General features: G+C 23.5%; 2 protein-coding genes and 1 pseudogene across 2 annotated transcripts; 1 reads left to right on the top strand and 2 right to left on the bottom strand.

Moving 5' to 3' along the window:
• Positions 1-3,106: 3,106 nt before the first annotated feature.
• DDB_G0282085 (hypothetical protein) lies at positions 3,107-3,337 on the bottom strand (the record flags this gene model as incomplete). The annotated part of the gene is made up of 1 exon (XM_635327.1): positions 3,107-3,337. One exon carries the CDS (start codon positions 3,335-3,337, stop codon positions 3,107-3,109), a length of 231 nt encoding a protein of 76 aa, XP_640419.1.
• A 403-nt stretch (positions 3,338-3,740) lies between these two features.
• DDB_G0282083 (hypothetical protein) lies at positions 3,741-5,665 on the bottom strand (the record flags this gene model as incomplete). The annotated part of the gene is made up of 4 exons (XM_635326.1): positions 3,741-4,757; positions 4,834-5,140; positions 5,209-5,383; positions 5,446-5,665. 4 exons carry the CDS (start codon positions 5,663-5,665, stop codon positions 3,741-3,743), a joined length of 1,719 nt encoding a protein of 572 aa, XP_640418.1.
• Positions 5,666-6,770: 1,105 nt separating this feature from the next.
• On the top strand, positions 6,771-15,283 carry DDB_G0282079 (annotated as a pseudogene; the record flags this gene model as incomplete).
• Positions 15,284-16,016: the final 733 nt, after the last annotated feature.

Raw genomic sequence — 16,016 nt, 5'->3', positions numbered from 1 at the left:
GAACAACTCAAACAAATTTTTAATTTTTTAGGATATCCTGGGCATGGTTGGCATGGTGTAGCACCACTTCTTTTTGGCTGGTGCAATTGCTATTGAGTTTGTGATTACAATATAGTTTGGTTGAGTCCATTATAAAATTGAGGTATGTTTAAATATATAAACGAAAATGATATTAATAAATAATAAATAATAAATAAAATAAATATGAAAAGAAAAAAAAAATAATAGATAAATAAAATATGAGTGAATAAAATAATTAAAGTTAAAAAAAAAAAAATCTATTTAAATACTTAAAATATTTCATTGCAACCGAGTTAATATATTTTTGATCAAAGATTTTGTTTTTATTTTATTTTTATTTTATTTTTATTTTTCTTTTTTTAATTTAAAAAAAAGTGGGAAAATATCTCCAACTGTTTTTAATTTAATATAATTTGATTTTTTTTTTTTTAATTTTCTTTTTATTTGAAAAAAAGGGGGAAATGTTTTACAGTTAAAAAAATTCACTAATTATTTTAACCAACTATAAATAAAATGAAATACAATTGTTCATTTATAAAAACTATGGCCATTATAATATTAAACCATCACATCTATATTTTTGGTTAAAATCAAATGATCATTTTTTATTTTAAATAAAAAAAACCACTTTTAGTTTATAATAATAAAAACAATTTAAAAAACATAATTAATAAAACCAAAATAATAATATAATTAATTATACATATAATAGTAATAGAAATAGAAATATTAATATCAATAGTTATAGCAATAGCTATATAGTAGTAATGGTAATAGTAATAATAGTAATAATAGTAATAGCAATAGCATTATAGTAGTAATAATAGTAATAATAGTAATAACAGTAATAGCAAGAGCAATATAGTAGTAATAATAGTAATAATAGTAACAGCAATAGCAATATAGTAGTAATAATAGTAACAATAGTGATAGCAATAGCAATATAGTAGTAATAATAGTAATAATATAATGAAACCTAAAAGAATGAATGCTCATTTTCTTCTAGAGGTATATTTTATTATTTTAGATTGAATATAAATATTTGTACTAATTTTTTTTTTTTTTTTTTTTTTTTTTTTTTTCTTTTTTTAATAAATTTTTTTTTTTAAATATTTGTCTTTCCATCCTTTCTGTATTCCACTATTAGCATTATAAGGTAATTATATAACTATTTATTAATTTTTTTTTATTTATTACAAAATAAATAATTAAAACTAATAAAGTTTTTTATTAGAATTAAGGAGATCTAAAGATGTTGGACCAATTGGAGAGCCGGTTTATGTTACTAATAGCACCAGCATTTCTGAGACCTACATGGGTTTTTCACCATCTGTTTGGATGATTGTTTGTATAAAATCCGTGATAAAACCAATAATACCGAAGACTTCTTTCAATATGTTAGAGAACTTTTGGAAAGTGGATTTTGCAAGCCTGGTTTATTATTGGTAATGGACAATGCTCCAATTCACGGTGGTATCGAAGCTTTAAATGCACTATTTGAATTGTTTAATCAATATTCGGTTCAATTGATATTTCTTCCTTCCTATTCCCAGAGTTGAATCCCATTGAGCGTTTCTTTGGCTATATCAAGAACATTTCTACCGAGAACGTAATTCCCATGGGTCCTTCCTTGATGAGATTATTGACACCATCGATAATTCTCTAATTAAAAACAAAGAACTGTTCATTGGATTTTAATTAAAAAAAAAAAAAAACAAATAAAAAAAAAAAAAAATAAAAAAAAAAGTGTTTGGTTTGAAAAATTTAAAAAAAAAATATTAAAAAGTGTTTGATTTGGCCAATCCGCACAATATTTTAATTTTATTTTTTTTTTTTTTCATAATTTTTTTTTTTCCCAAAGAGTAAATCATTTTTTTTTTCTTTTTTTTTTCACCTTTTTTTTTTCCCAAAGTAAGTAAATTTTCATTATTTGTTTTAATAAAATCAGTAAACTTATTATTAAATTAGAATAAATAAAATTGATGAAACAACTTAAAAAAAAAAAATAATAAAAATTTAGAAAAATAATTTGGCTTTTTTGGCACAATGTCCAATAAATTTAGTTAGTAAAAATTCAGACAGATTAATATTGCCATTATGTAAAGGTATGATATCAAATAATAAATAAGGAATAAATTATTTAAAAAAAATAAAAATTCTTATATTTTAATATTTTTTATTTAAATATTTATTGTACACCCATTATTTTTTATCATTTTATTATAGTTTTTAATAATATATAATATCATATTAAACTATAGTTTTATGTTTTAAAAAATGAGAAATTACAATAGTATTATTTCCTATTTATTGTTGTATTTTATTAAATTATAGTTTAATGTTTATAAATGAGAAATTACAATAGTAAAATTTCTCACAATATGGTAAATCAATAAATTTTTTATAATTTAATTACAAATTAATATTCAATTTTAATTAAATAATATTAGATTTTATCAATTTTTAATTTATTAAAATATATTTTTATTATGGCAAGATTCTTTTTTATTATTTTATGATAATTTAATAATAAAGTGTGATTAATTATTAATTAGAAATTGATATTAGTTTGTTAAAAATTTTATTAAATTATAATATCGTTTCTTAAAATATGTGTTTTTGCGGTAGTTTAATTTCTCACAAAATAGTAAAATTTCTTAGGTTTTTTTCTCCGGTGTATGATTATTGATATAATCGATAATATCCTTTGTTGTAGGGAATTTTCCATAAAATTTCACTACAGTAGCGTAGTGAATTTTATTATTTAATTTCACTACAGTAGCGTAGTGAAAAAAAAAAATCACTGACCTTAAATTTTTTTTTTTTTCAAAAAACAAATAAAGTTTATTAAATTGAAATTTTATTTTTTGTTTTAATTATTATTTTATTTATTTTTATTATAATTATTGTTAATTTTTTTTTTTTTTTTTTTTTTTTTTTTTTTCAATTTTTTTTTTTTAAATTTTTTTCAATTTTTATTTGTTTATTAAATTGTAATTTTATTTTTTGTTTTAATTATTATTTTATTTATTATTATTGTTAATTTTTTTTTTTTTTCAATTTTTTTTTTTTTAATTTATTTTTATTAATTTATTTTTATTAACTCCCTGAGTTGTTCAATTGCTTGATTTACCATATCACTGTAAACACTGCACACAATTGAATTTTTTCTAGCTTTGTTACCTCTGGTGCATTTGATGTTTTTGCATTTTCCTTTGTATACAAAAAAGTCCAAATATAATTCGTTTTCTATTACAGTTTTTACACAATGTTGGTGAAATTGTTTTGATTTTAATTCTAATGCTTCTAACATCATATTTGAATTTTTAACGATTAAAGCATCACCACTATTTACATATAGTACTTTGGCTGCTTTTTCGAGGAATTTAGTCAAATTTTCCTCTGAATCTAACTATTCTTCATTGCCATATTCAATGGCTAAATTTCTTAAGAGTTTTATCGAATCTATTAATTCTTCGATCATTCTTTTTTTTTGAAATTTTTTTTTATTTTGTTTTTTCAATTTTTTTTTTTTATTTTGTTTTTTCAATTTTTTTTAAGTTTTATTTTTTTTTATTTTTTTTTATTTTTTTTAACAAATGTAATTTTTTTTTATTTTTTTCAATTTTTTTTTTTTTTAATTTTTAATTTTTTTTTTTTTTTTTAATTTTTTGTGTTGATTTGTGTTTTTTTTGTTTTTTTGATTTGGCCACTTGTTTTTATTTTCTAATTTCCCCATACCCCCTTCTATTAATTGCAACCAAATCAAGTTCTAATTTTTGTGTCCTTGTTGACTTTGTTTTTGCAACTTTTTTTGAAGGTATCACATTAACGATTTTTCCTATTGATGGTGATTTGGAAGGTGATTTAAATGGTGATTTAAATGGTGAATTGGAAGGTGATTTAAATGGTGAATTGGAAGGTGAAATGGATGGTGATTTGGAAGGTAATTTAAATGGTGATTTGGAAGGTGATTTAAATGGTGATTTAAATGGTGAATTGGAAGGTGAAATGGATGTTGATTTGAGAGGTGATTTGGATGTTGATTTGAGAGGTGATTTGGATGGTTTAGAATGTGATTTTAAAGGAGGTTTATTAACAATTGGTATCTTATGAGGACGGCCTCTGAGACGTTTAACAGTTGTTACTATACCACTACCAGATTGTGGTATAGTATATGATGGTATTATTTGCACTTGAGGTATTGGTGGTACTATTTCTTTTAAATTCATATCCTTTCTCAAACAATTCATTAAATTTGGCGCTGTTGGATTATTATTTAAAAATGGGAGTATTTCTTCTTGTTCCATTTCATTATTGAGTTTGTGTTGAAATGGATTATCGTTAATGATAGGTGGAATATTTGATGGATTGTTAAGAGCATCTTCCAAAACCCTAAATGGATCATTTTGTGTTACCAATTGATGCAAGTTGAAATTGGATAAATCCTTACCAAGATTTTTAATAAACTGAACCAGAAATTCAATAACTTTCCCATCATTATTTAAATAAAGACCAGAAGTAAAAGAATCAATATCTTTTTGTATGTTTGGCGATGTTCTAAAAATATCAACTGTTGATTGTTTATAAAGAACCAACTTGTTACCTCCTACAAAACCAGAGTATAAACCTTTTTTTTGAAGGCTATTGATTCCATCTTCCAAAAATTCAAGTTTATAAAGTTGTTTAGTGTCTTCCTGTATTACCTTATGAATTTTACACAAAATCAATATTTTCTATTAGAATTAAATATAAAATTTGTTAATTATTACTGTTTCATATATTATTAATCTTTATGTTTTAATTACTTACATTATTTTTTTTAATTTCTAGAAAGAGTACAGTATCACCAACTTTCAATCCCTTTGGTGGTTTTGAATTCCATTGATTTTGGTAACTTGTGAGATTTTCAAGAATAATAGCTGTTATTTCTTCTTTTGAAACATCTGAAACACCAATTGATTGAGAGTCTTGTTCTGATTGCACATTAATAAACAAAGGTACAATACCAACAGCTTGAGATGGTGTCATTTTAATTGTTCTTGTTTTTGTATTATTGTAATCATACAAAGCTTGTTTTAATAGTTCAGAAAGAGACCTAGAAGTACCATCAAGAAAACTAAAATTTATTTATAAATGATTAATTAATAAACATATCGATAATTTATATTGTTCACAATATCATACTCTTGTTGTTTTAATTTTGAGATCCTCTCCTTGATAGTTCGATTCAATCTTTCTACCATACCTTGAGTTGTTGGTGTACGAGGAGCTCCATGTGCTGACTTGGAGCCTGGAAAAAGTTTTAGGAATTCTTTTTGGACTTTGTTTTTAAATTCACGTCCATTATCGCAGTGCCATACTTTCACAGAGTTTTAATATAAAAGTTACAAAACATCATATAAAAAATGATTGATACCAAACCTTTTATTCTATTTCGTTGGCAAATGTCACACGTATCTACTGCATCAGATACAAAAGAATACAATCCCATATTATAATATTTAGTCTTGTAGTTCCCATAGGTTGCATCTCTTCCTATATGACCTTTATGCATTTCTTCCCAGAGTGATACCATTCTATAATCATTAATTACTTCTAAACACACTTCTTTTGATATATTTCTATCTCCGCCACAATTCATGACTTTTTTTTCAATTCTAAATAATTTTTCTTTTCTGTTTCTGTTTTTTATTGGTCAGAATTTAAAAAATGATTGTGTTATGGTAAGGAAAAATATTTACTCATCATGTAAAAATTTATAATTTTTATGTTTAGTATTTTCAAAATTATTATCTTCAATAAATTTTAAATAATTTATCTTGTTTCATTTTGGGAAAATGAAAATAAAAAAAAAAAAAAAAAAAAAAAAAGTTTTGTTGGGGAAAAAAAAAAAAAATTTTGGCGCAAAAAAAAAAAAAAAAAATAAAATAAAAAAAAAAAAAAATAAAATAAAAAAAAAAAAATAAAAAAACTTAAATAGAACTAATAATCAAATAAAAGATAATAATTTAATAAACTTTATTTGTTTTTTGAAAAAAAAAAAAATTTAGGGTCAGTGATTTTTTTTTTTCACTACGCTACTGTAGTGAAATTAAATAATAAAATTCACTACGCTACTGTAGTGAAATTTTATTGAAAATTCCCTACAACATCCTTAATTAAAAGAGTTCCGGAAATAAAAAAATAAAAAAAAATCCCAAAGTGTAAAAAATAAATCTTAAATTATTTAAATCTCATGGCTAAATTAAATATTTAATTTAATACCATAAAATTTTTTTTTTTATTTGCCCAAATATAATCTTCTATTTTTTTTTTTTTTATTTTTACTAATTACAACTTTTGGTTTCAAAGTGTTATTTAAAATATCTTGCAAAAACCACAGGCTCCAATAAAAATTTAAAATAATTTTTGTTTCTAATCAACTTTTTTTTTTCCCGATGATAATTAGGTAATAAGATATTTTTGGAGATTTTTTAATTTTTTTTTTTAATTTTTTTTTATTTTCTTTTTTAATTTTTTTTTTTTAAAAATTCTCAATTTTATTTTTTTTTTTTTATAACCAAAAGATTTAAAATTAATTAATAATCAGCCCCCTTTGGAATGTAATCATAACTATCAAGAGCAAAGTTTTCATTTCTCACTTTGGTCCTTCAAAATAGTAATATTTTTAAATGGTATAAATTGTTTTATTTTTTTTTATTTTATTTTTATTTTTGGTGTACTAAAAAAAAAAAAAAAAAAAAAAAATGGAATTTAAAAATAAAGAAATTGCGATTGTAGGTATTGGATTTAGAATTCCACAAGGTAAAGAATCAATTAATAATGGTAGTGTTTCACATTTATGGAATAATTTAAAGAATGGATTCAGTGGTATTGTTGAAACATCAGAAAGATGGAGTGACAATATCAATTTACTCGGTGAAGTTAATAATAAATTTGGTGGATTATTACCATTAAAAGAATGGAGTGATTTCGATCCAGTTCATTTCGCAATCAATCCATCAGAAGTACCCCTAATGGATCCACAAACAAGATTACTATTAAAGTGTACATGGGAAGCATTAGAAGATGCATTCATCGATCCAATCGATATTAGAGGTTCAAATACATCTTGTTTCATTGGTTGCTCAACATTAGATTATTCAACAACAAATAGAGACTTTAATGAAACATCTGAAAATTATTTCGCATCAAATGTTCTTCATACCATTTCAAATAGATTATCATTTTCATATGATATCAGAGGTCCATCAATGACAATTGATACAGCATGTTCTTCATCATTGAATTCAATTGCAATGGGTTTTCAATCAATTCAAAATGGTACTTCAAATCTATCAATTGTGGGTGGTGTCAGTTTATTACTTGGTATGTTAATTCAGAATTTAAACATTTATTATTTTATTTTTATTCTTCAATTTTCTTTTTCTTTTTTTTTTAATTATTATATACATTTATTTATATAGATCCATACATTTCAAAATCATTTTCATTTTTAAATATGCTAAGTAAAAAAGGTAAATGTAAACCATTTGATTCAGAAGCAGATGGTTACATTCGTGCAGAGAGTTGTGGTATTGTAATTTTAAAACCATTATCAGACGCAATTAGAGATGGTAATAATATTTATTGTGTAATTAATTCATTTAGTTCAAATGTCGATGGAGGTGGTTTAAATGATAAATCAAACTTTTATTCACCATCCAAACAATCACAATCTGATAATATCAAATTAGCATTGAAAAGTGCAAATATGAAAGCATCAGATATTAGTTTCGTAGAATGTCATGGTACAGGAACACCAACAGGTGACCCAATTGAAGTAGAAGGCATATCAATGGCTCTAAATTCATCAAAAACATCAACACCATCTAAACCATTACTCATTGGATCACTCAAATCTAATATTGGTCATAGTGAAGCTGCAAGTGGTAAGTTATAACCATTTATAAAATAAAATAAAAAAAACCAAAAATATTAATTCTAACTTTTTTTTTATTTTATAAATATTAATTTCAGGTGTTGGATCATTAATCAAATGTTGTTTAATGTTTAAAAATAAACATTATGCACCAAATGTTAATTTTGATCAACCAAATCCAAAGATTAACTTTAAAGATTGGAATATTAAAGTTGTAACAGAAGCAATACCATTTACAAATATTAATGAAAAACCAGTATCAATGGTTATTAATAACTTTGGTGTAACTGGTTCAAATTGTTGTTTAGTTTTATCACAGTTTATTGAACAATCAATCAAAATGGTAATAACCCTAGTTATCCAATTGAATCACAACAACAACAAAGATTTTTAATACCATTTTCAGCCAATTCAGTAAAATCATTAAAAAATTATGAAGACTTAATAATAAATGATAATAATCTTTCTACAAATTCATTCAAAGAGTTTGTTAAGAATCAAATTTACTCAAAATCAAAGAAATTATATCAAAGATCAGTTTTAATTTCAATTAATTGGGATCAATTAAAAACTAAAAACAAGTACTTTAAAACAAATAATGACAAATCCTCAAATATTACTATTAAAAGAAATCAACCATTAGTTGTTATTGTTTTCGGAGGTCAAGGTTCACAATGGAATAAAATGGCTCAACAACTTTATGAATGTGAACCAATATTCCGATCATCGATGGATAAATTCAATAAAGAGTTAAGTAAATACTATGGATACTCAGTTTTAGATAAATTAAGATCAATTAAAGATGATGATATTATATCAATACATCAACCAATAATCGCTCAACCATCAATATTAATGTTACAAATATCATTATTTGAACTATACAAACATTGGGGTATCAATGTATCATTCATTGTTGGTCATAGTTTAGGTGAAATCGCAACATCATATTGTTCAGGTATGGTAGATTTCCAAACAGTTTGCAAATTAATTTACCACAGATCAATTTCTCAAAATAATACAAACGGTTGTGGTAAAATGTTATCAGTCAATATCAGTCATTCAGAATTTATTGAACTTTATTCAAATAAATATCCAACAATTGAAGTTGCATGTTATAATTCACCAACATCAATTGTAATTGCAGGTAATGAAAATATTTTAAAAGAGATATCATTAGATTTAAAAGAAAATAATATCTTTTGTGCATTTTTAGGTTCATTATCATCATTCCACACAAGTAGTCAACATTCAACTAAAAATGAAATTTTACCATTAGATATACCATCAAGACAATCAACAATTCCAACATTTTCAACAGTTACAACCAATTTATTTAATCATGAAACTACTCCATTCAATTCAAGTTATGTTTATGAAAATATAATACAACCTGTCAGATTCTCTCAAACTATTTCAAATTTATATCAACACATTGAAAATAATAAACTTGGTAATGAATTAATATTTATTGAAGTTTCACCACATCCAAGTTTATCATTTTATTTAAAACAAATGATACCAAAATCATCAAGTTACTTTAATTCAGTTTCAGTATTAACATCAACAAACAAAAAAAACTCCAATGATTTAGATGAAGTTCATTCAACAATTTCACAAATTTATTGTTTAGGTTATGATGTAAACTTCAAGTGTCAATTCAATCACAATGATGATGTCAGTTCCATTAGAAACAGCAAGGTCAATATCAGTTTACCAAACTATCAATTCGACGAACAACACTATTGGAAAGTTGATATTAACTTTGAACAATATAGATTAAATGGACCAAACGTTTTCAACAACTTAGGTAAATCAATGATTAACTATTCATCAAATAACAAATCATATGAATCAATAATCGATATAAATAGAAATCCATTCAAATATTTAAAAGACCATATTGTAAAAGGAAAATATTACTTCCCAGGTATTGGATATGCTGATAATATTATGAAACTTTACCCAAATCAAGATATTGTAATTAATAACTTGGAATTTTTAGCACCATTTGTTTTAAAAGAAAATGTCAAACATACTTTACAAACCAACGTTTATCAATTAGGTAACACTGATTATAGAGTCACATTCAACATAAAAGATAATAAAACAAATCAATGGGTTCAAACATGTACTGGTAACTTTCAACTTATATCATTAAAAGATCATAACTCATCAAAATATGATATAAATCAATTACTATCAGAATGTTATTTTACAACTCTTTCAAAACAAGATGCATACAAGTACATTAAATTAAGATCAGGTATCACTCATTTAGGAACTTTCCAAGGAATTGAAGAATTTCACTTTGGCAATGATCTTACAATTGCAAGAATACAAATAAACTACGAAAACTTTGATATCAATGGTAAACCTGTTTATCAAACATTTGACAAATCATTTTTCAATACAGCGCTATTAGATAATTGCGCACAAGCCATTATTGGATTCATTACAAATTCAAGCCAGTTTGTATTTGAAAGACTTGAAGGTTTAAAAGTTTATTCTGAAAATATACCAACTGACAAATTAAAATATAAAAATATCTATTGTCAATCAAAATTCATCTCCTTGGAATCAGATAGCTATATATCATCAGTTTTAGTTTTATTAGAAGATGGTACAAAGTTATTGGAAATAGAACATTTATCATTCCATTCAACTCTTCCATTGATTGATGAATTATTAATTAATAATCCTACAACTGAATTATTTACAAATAACTTACAATGTAAAGATTCATTAGTTAATATTTTATCCATTGATAATAATCAAACTTTTAGCAGCAGCAGCAGCAATACAGTTACAGAAATTATTAAACAAACAATCAAACCAATTATTAATGAAAAAATTATTTTTAGAATTTTACAATCATTTTCAGATTTAGAATTATCAAAACAAATCATTGGAGCATTAAATCAAATTTTCGATGATAATAGTTTACAAGAAATCGATATTGAATTTACAATCATTGATAATTCAAATGATAAACTTCCAACTTTACACGATTCAAGTTTAATCTTTAAAAATGATATAACCCAGTTAAAACCATCATACTATGATATTATCATTAATAATAATAATGATGGTGATGATGAAACAATCATCAAATCAATATTTAATATTCTTTCTTCAAATGGACTATTATTAATAGTTGGAGATGATATTGGTATTCAATTTAATATCAATAATTTAATCAATGTAGGTTTTAATGAAAACAAAATTCAAAATTCAAATAAAGTAATACAATCACAAAAATCAACAATATTATCAAATGAATTAACAGTTGTTCCAAACAATAAAAATGATAATATTATCATTTATTGTGAAAAACATTCAAAATATACAAATGAATTTATGAAATTAATTTCAAATAATCATACCAATTCCAAGCAAATAATATCGAATAGTAATGAATTTAATCAACTATTACCTTCAATAACAAATGATTCAATAATTTACTTTATTAAATCAATGGAACAATTAGAAATGAATAATTTCAAACAAATTACAATGGAATATATTGAAATTAATCAACAACTTTTAAAACATAGTTTAACATGTAAACATGTATTAATTACTATTGATTCACAAATCAAAAACTATTTATCATCATCAATAATAGGTACAGCAAGATACTTTAATGAATTTCCAAGTTTAAATCTATATTCAATCGATTTTGATAATCAATTATCAGTATCATCATTATTAAATAAAATCATTAATCAATTGATTGAAAATTCAAATAACCATATTCAAAGAGAATATATAATTAGAAATAATTCAATTTATTATGAAATATTAAAGAATGAAAAGAATATAAAATCAAACTTCAATTCAAATTCATTCGAAGATAATGATTTTATGACACTCTTAGATTCAACAAATTTAGAATATAAATTAGCATCAAAACCAAAGAAATTAAAAAAGAATGAAATTGAAGTCAAAGTTTTAGCAACAGGTATTAATTATAAAGATTATTTAATTTATCGTGGTTTAGTCATTATTGATGAAAATATATCAATATCTAAAAATCCACTTGGTCTCGAATTTTCAGGTATTATCACAAGAATATCTGATGAAAATCAAAATTGTGAATTTAAAGTAGGCGATAATGTATTTGGTGTATCACACGATTCAACTGCATCTCATGTTATAACTGATGCATTTTGGATTTCACATAAACCGAATAATATTAGTCATATTGAAGCAGCATCATTACCAATCATTTTTTCAACATGTCTTCATGGTATGTTCAACATTGGTAATTTTAATATCGATGATGATGAAGTAATTTTAATTCACTCAGCAACAGGTGGTATTGGTTTAGCAGCATTGGAAATACTAAAATGGAAAGGTCATAAATCACCAGTTTTCGTCACAGTAGGTTCAAAAGATAAAGAACAATATTTAATTGATAATTATGGATCATTCATAACTGGAATTTACTCATCAAGAAATAAAAACTATGTCAATGAAATCAAATCAAAATTAAATCAACTTTATGGTACAACTGGTAAATTCAACGGAGTAGATTTAATTATAAATACATTACCAAATGAATTTACACATTCAAACTTTTTATGTTTAAAAGAAAGAGGTAAAATCATTGATCTCTCAATCACCCATTTAAATAATAATGAATTTTTAAATTTCAACAATTTCAAATTCAACAAGAGTTATCATAATATTGAATTTATGCATATTAATAAAAAAGTAGTTTCAAGATTATTAAAATCCATTTCAAATGCTTTAAATGAAAATAAATTAAAACTAATTCCAATAACAACATTCCAGATTGAAGATGTCAAAGAAGCAATTGAATATATTAATCAAAGAAAACATATTGGTAAAATTGTATTAGATCATAGTTGTTCAAATGGTAGTATCGGTAGTGATGGATTATTAAATCAACTCATTGAATCAGATAACAATGAAAAGAATCACACAATATTAAAATATGATTTTAATATCGATACAATAAATACAATTGGTAAAAATATAATTATTACAGGTCAATCAGGTATTATTTTAGAAATCTTAAAATGGCTAATTAAATATTCACCTTCAAAACCTCCAACAGGATCACTTGAAAACATTATCATTTTATCAAAATCATCATTAAAATGGGAGTTAGAACTATTAATCAATAAAACAATATCAAGAAAGGATAATAACACTAAATTCCATTTCAATAGTGTGGATGTTGGTGATCCAATTGAAATGAGAAAATCAATTAATCAAATTTTATTAGAAAATCCAACCATTGATAACATTGATTCAATATTCCATTATGCATTCACTCAAGTAACTAAAGAAGTAGAAGAAATCGATATTGAATCATTAAATATTTCACATAATGCTAAAACGATGGGTGCAATTAATTTACATGAAATTTCAATTGAGAAATCATGGAAATTAAAACAATTTGTTATGGCATCATCGATTGCATCATTATTTGGCTCATTCAACCAATGTAGTTATGTTTCTGCAAATTTAGTATTAGATTCATTATCAAGATATCGTAAATCAATTGGTTTACCATCAACATGCACAAATTGGGGAACAATTAAATCATCAGGTTTCGTATCAAGAAATGATTCAGTTTCAAAAATGTTAGATGATCAAGGTTTCATTCCAATTCCAACAAATATAATTTTAGGTTCATTAGATTTACAACTTCAAAATTCAAATAAATACTCAAATTTAATTGTTAGTAAATTTAACTATGATTCAATTAAGAAATTCGCATCAGAAACATCAACTTTCCAAAAATTAGATTTCATTTTAAATTCAATCAAAGAAAAAGATAATGACAGTAATGGTGGTGAAAATATTAGTATATCAGAAAGTATCCAAATGAAATTTTTATATAAAATTTCAGAACTCTTATCAATTGAACAATCAAAGATCAACACAGATATTCGTTTAAGTGATTATGGAGCAGATTCATTAACTTCAGTACAACTAAAGAATTTCATTGATAAAGAAAATAAATCAAATGTAATTACACTTCAACAATTACAAAATAATACAATTGGAGTAAATATTCAAATTATTTTAGAACAAATCAAAAAACTAGATTCAAATGAAACTAAAGGAAAATCAAAATATATTATTAAAAAAGATTCAGCACCAACTTTAGAATATTGGAGAAATGAAATGAAATTAGATGAATCAATTCAAGCAATTAAAATGAATCCAATTGATTTTAGAAATGATTCAAAAGTATTTTTAACAGGCGCAACAGGATTTTTAGGTGTTCATTTATTATCAAACTTAATTAAATCACCAAATTGTTCAGTTGTATATTGTTTAATTAGAAATAAAAAATCAGAATCAAATCCAATCAATGCAATAATTAATAATTTGAAACATCATAAACTATATCAACTTCACAATGAATTTGAATTATCAAAAGTTAAAGTTATAGTTGGTAATTTAGCATCACCATTATTAGGATTATCAAAATTAGATTTTGATTATATTTCAAATCAAATCAATTTAATAATTAATTCAGGTGCCGATATTAATTTGGCATCAAATTATGAAGAGAGTAAAGTTGTAAATATTGGTGGTTTCATTGAATTAATTAAACTTTCAACAACTGGTGATTATCAAAAACCAATCGTAGGATTTAGTTCAATATCAGTATTCTTTAATGCACCAAATTGTAAAGAATTTGATGAAGAAACAGTAATACCAACAATTGAAAATATTAATAATTTACCAGGTGGTTATATGAAAAGTAAAGTAGTTGTTGAAAATTTATTTAGAGAAGCAGCAAAAAGAGGTATTCCATCAATGTTAATTAGACCACCAATTATATTCTCACATGAAGAAACAGGTATTGGTCATGATTCTGATTTCTTGCAGTTAATCATTCAATCATGTTATGCAGTTAAAAAGTATCCAAAAATTGATAAAAACATATTAACATCACCAATTGGTTGGATAGGTTTAAATACAATTAAAATGATTGGAAATGAAAAATGTTGGAATAAATCATCTTCAAATCAATTAAATATCTATAGTTTAAATAGTGAAGTTTCAGCAATGAACCCTTCATTCTCATTCTTGGAAAAGCAATATGGATGTGAAATGGTTGAATATGAACAATGGAAGAATATCATTAATCAATCAAAGATTCTATCATGTATAAAATTAAAAACATTCCATTCATTAGATGATTTATATAACATTTATAACTTGGGTCATGGATTTGGAGTTTCAAAGAAAACTAAAGAATTATTACAATCAATGAACTCATATGAAGGAGGAATGGTCAATGAAAAAATGATTCAAAATCATATAAACTATATTTTTAAAAATTAAATAAACAAATCTTAGTTTTTTCATTTTTCTTAAAATCCAAAGCACCTTTTTTACACCACCTAAATTTTTATTATCCATATTTATTTTTAAATTATTTTTTTTTTTTTTTTTTTTTTTAATTTAATATTTACAAATATTATGAATTATTATAAAAATTAATTAGTTTAACTAAGATATGATTATTGATTGATAATTGTATCATTACTGTTTCATCATTATTGTATCATTACCGTTTCATTATAATAAATAATAAAAAAAAATATTGGAAAATTTTATTATTATTATTTATTATAATGAAACAGTGATGATACAATAATGATACAAATAATGGAGGAAATTGTTGTTGGAAGTTGATGAGACAGTTGATAATAAAAAAAAAAAAATTTATTGCTTGGTTAATTTAAATCGGAATCTGATTCATTTACCAGCAGAATCAGCAGGAGATTGACTTGGAAATGGTTTTGTGGGGAGCTTTATAGAGCCCAAAGAAAATTGTTAAAAATTAATATAATATTTTTATATTATAATATATTTAATATATAAAATAATAAAAAATATATAATATGGAGAAAAAAAATGATATTAGTTTTTAATTAGTATAAAAAATGATATTTTTTTTTTAAAAATTAGTATATTGAATAATACATAAATAATTTACATTATATCTATTTTTGACCCATTCTTGAAGAGTAATTAATGTTTTCTTCTCTGCCTTTGGTAAGGGTTACAAGGC

This window comes from Dictyostelium discoideum, assembly GCF_000004695.1.
Source record: "Dictyostelium discoideum AX4 chromosome 3 chromosome, whole genome shotgun sequence".
Classification (NCBI taxonomy): domain Eukaryota; phylum Evosea; class Eumycetozoa; order Dictyosteliales; family Dictyosteliaceae; genus Dictyostelium; species Dictyostelium discoideum.
This window is presented reverse-complemented; position numbering and strand designations above follow the sequence as displayed.